Below are 1,859 nucleotides of genomic sequence, written 5' to 3' on the forward strand. Positions count from 1 at the left end.
TTAGGTTCTGTTTCTCTCTGAGCTCAGGAATTCCCAGTTGCTTCAGGGACCATGTCCCATAGATCACAAATCTCAGTATAAAACTTCCCGAATGCGACAAACTGGCAGTTTCTATCGATGAGGAAACACCAACACATCTCTCTCTCTCTTCTAAGCAGGTACGTGCAATTGTCCAGTATCAGAGTCACACACACACGCAGACATTTGGTGATCAGCAGGTATTGAATTCAAGACCTCCAGCACTAAAAGCCTCAGCCCCAACTCCTACCACTTCAGCTAAAGGAGCGACCTCCTTGCTTGGAAGAAATAGGCAATTACATAGTCACTGAAGCCAGTGCTTTCCATTATGTCTCTGGGTTTTCATACAGGTTACAGTAAATGCCAAAAAGCTTAATTAGCACAGTAAGGAAGTGTTACCCCAAACCGACATGCCAAGCCACAGAGCTTACCCTGCCCAAAGAGGGTAGAAAGATTGACACTCCTTTGGTCTCACCCCTTCTCTAGCTAACAAATAATCTCTTCAGAGTGAGATGATTTTCACCCTGATACTCATACAGCAGAGACAGAACTCACATCTTGCTGCTCGGATAAGTAAACAGGAGTGTTAGTTTGTGGGGAATGATTAACCTGTGTGTCATTGTATTTATGCAGTTTGTATTTTATTGAACAACTGGAATGAGCAGCTGTGAACATCTGGCTCTGTGGATTAAGCCCTTCCCTGAGCGGGTACCCATGTCCATTAAGAAACTGATCTCCATTTATCATCACTTACTTCACTACAGAGAAGAGACAGGTTTTCCGCACCATCCACCTGCCCACATCTCTGTAGCTGCCAGATCACTGTTCAGAGGAGATGGAAAAGGGAAATCACTCGGAGGCGACTGAGTTCATTCTCTCAGGACTGACAGATCGTCCGGAGCTGCAGGTTCCCCTGTTTGTGCTGTTCCTACTGATTTATGGTATCACCCTGGTGGGGAATGGGGGGATGATCTTGTTAATCACCATTGATCCCCGACTCCACACCCCCATGTACTTTTTCCTCAGTAATTTGTCTTTCTGTGACCTCTGCTTTTCCTCGATGATTTCCCCTAAGATGCTGTTGAATTTCTTAGCCGAGAAGAAAAGCATTTCTTACACTGCCTGCACTGTGCAAATGTATCTCTTTGTCTCTTTTGCAGATGTTGAGTGCCTCTTGCTGGCTGTGATGGCATATGACCGTTATGTGGCCATCTGTAAGCCACTGCTCTACACGTTCACCATGTCCAGGCAGCTTTGTAAAGGGCTGGTGGCTGGGGTATATGCTGTGGGCGTGGTAGATTCAATGATACACACGTTTTGTACTCTTCGTTTGTCATTCTGCAGCTCCAACATCATCAATCATTTCTTCTGTGATATCAACCAATTGCTGGCGCTCTCCTGCTCTGACATCCGCATCAATGAGATTGTGATGTTTGCCTTCGTTGGCTGTATTCTAGTGAGCAGCTTTGTGACTGTCCTCCTCTCCTATGTCTATGTCATCTCCACCATCCTGCAGATCCGCTCCGCCGAGGGCCGACACAAAGCCTTCTCCACCTGCACTTTCCACTTGATCGCTGTGGTCCTGTTTTATGGCATCCAAATTTTCATGTGTTTACGTCCCACCTCCAGCTATTCCATGGACACAGAAAAAGTGGCCTCAGTGTTTTACACGCTGGTGATCCCCATGTTGAACCCCCTCATCTACAGCCTGAGGAACACGGAGGTGAAGGACGCCCTGAGGAAAGCAATGAAGAAACTCCTAACCAATTCCTGAAACTGTTTAACTTAGTACTTGTTTAGTGATGGGGAGTGGAAACAGGTGAATTCAATTCCCAGCCCAT

At 46.4% G+C, this 1,859-nt stretch overlaps 1 protein-coding gene across 1 annotated transcript; it reads left to right on the forward strand.

The window, feature by feature from the left end:
- Window positions 1-850: 850 nt before the first annotated feature.
- On the forward strand, window positions 851-1,792 carry LOC112123255 (olfactory receptor 1009-like). Its single transcript, XM_024221908.2, has one exon. The coding sequence runs from the start codon at window positions 854-856 to the stop codon at window positions 1,790-1,792; it is 939 nt and encodes a 312-aa protein (XP_024077676.2). The 5' UTR covers window positions 851-853.
- The last annotated feature ends 67 nt before the right edge of the window (window positions 1,793-1,859 follow it).

Source organism: Terrapene carolina, unplaced genomic scaffold, assembly GCF_002925995.2.
Source record: "Terrapene carolina triunguis isolate 2854851 unplaced genomic scaffold, T_m_triunguis-2.0 Scaffold3979, whole genome shotgun sequence".
In the NCBI taxonomy this organism is placed as follows: domain Eukaryota; kingdom Metazoa; phylum Chordata; order Testudines; family Emydidae; genus Terrapene; species Terrapene triunguis.

What these genes read in the sequence shown, in the direction of transcription:
- LOC112123255 (XM_024221908.2), top strand. Translation starts at nt 854, where the DNA reads ATGGAAAAGGGAAATCACTCGGAGGCGACTGAGTTCATTCTCTCAGGA.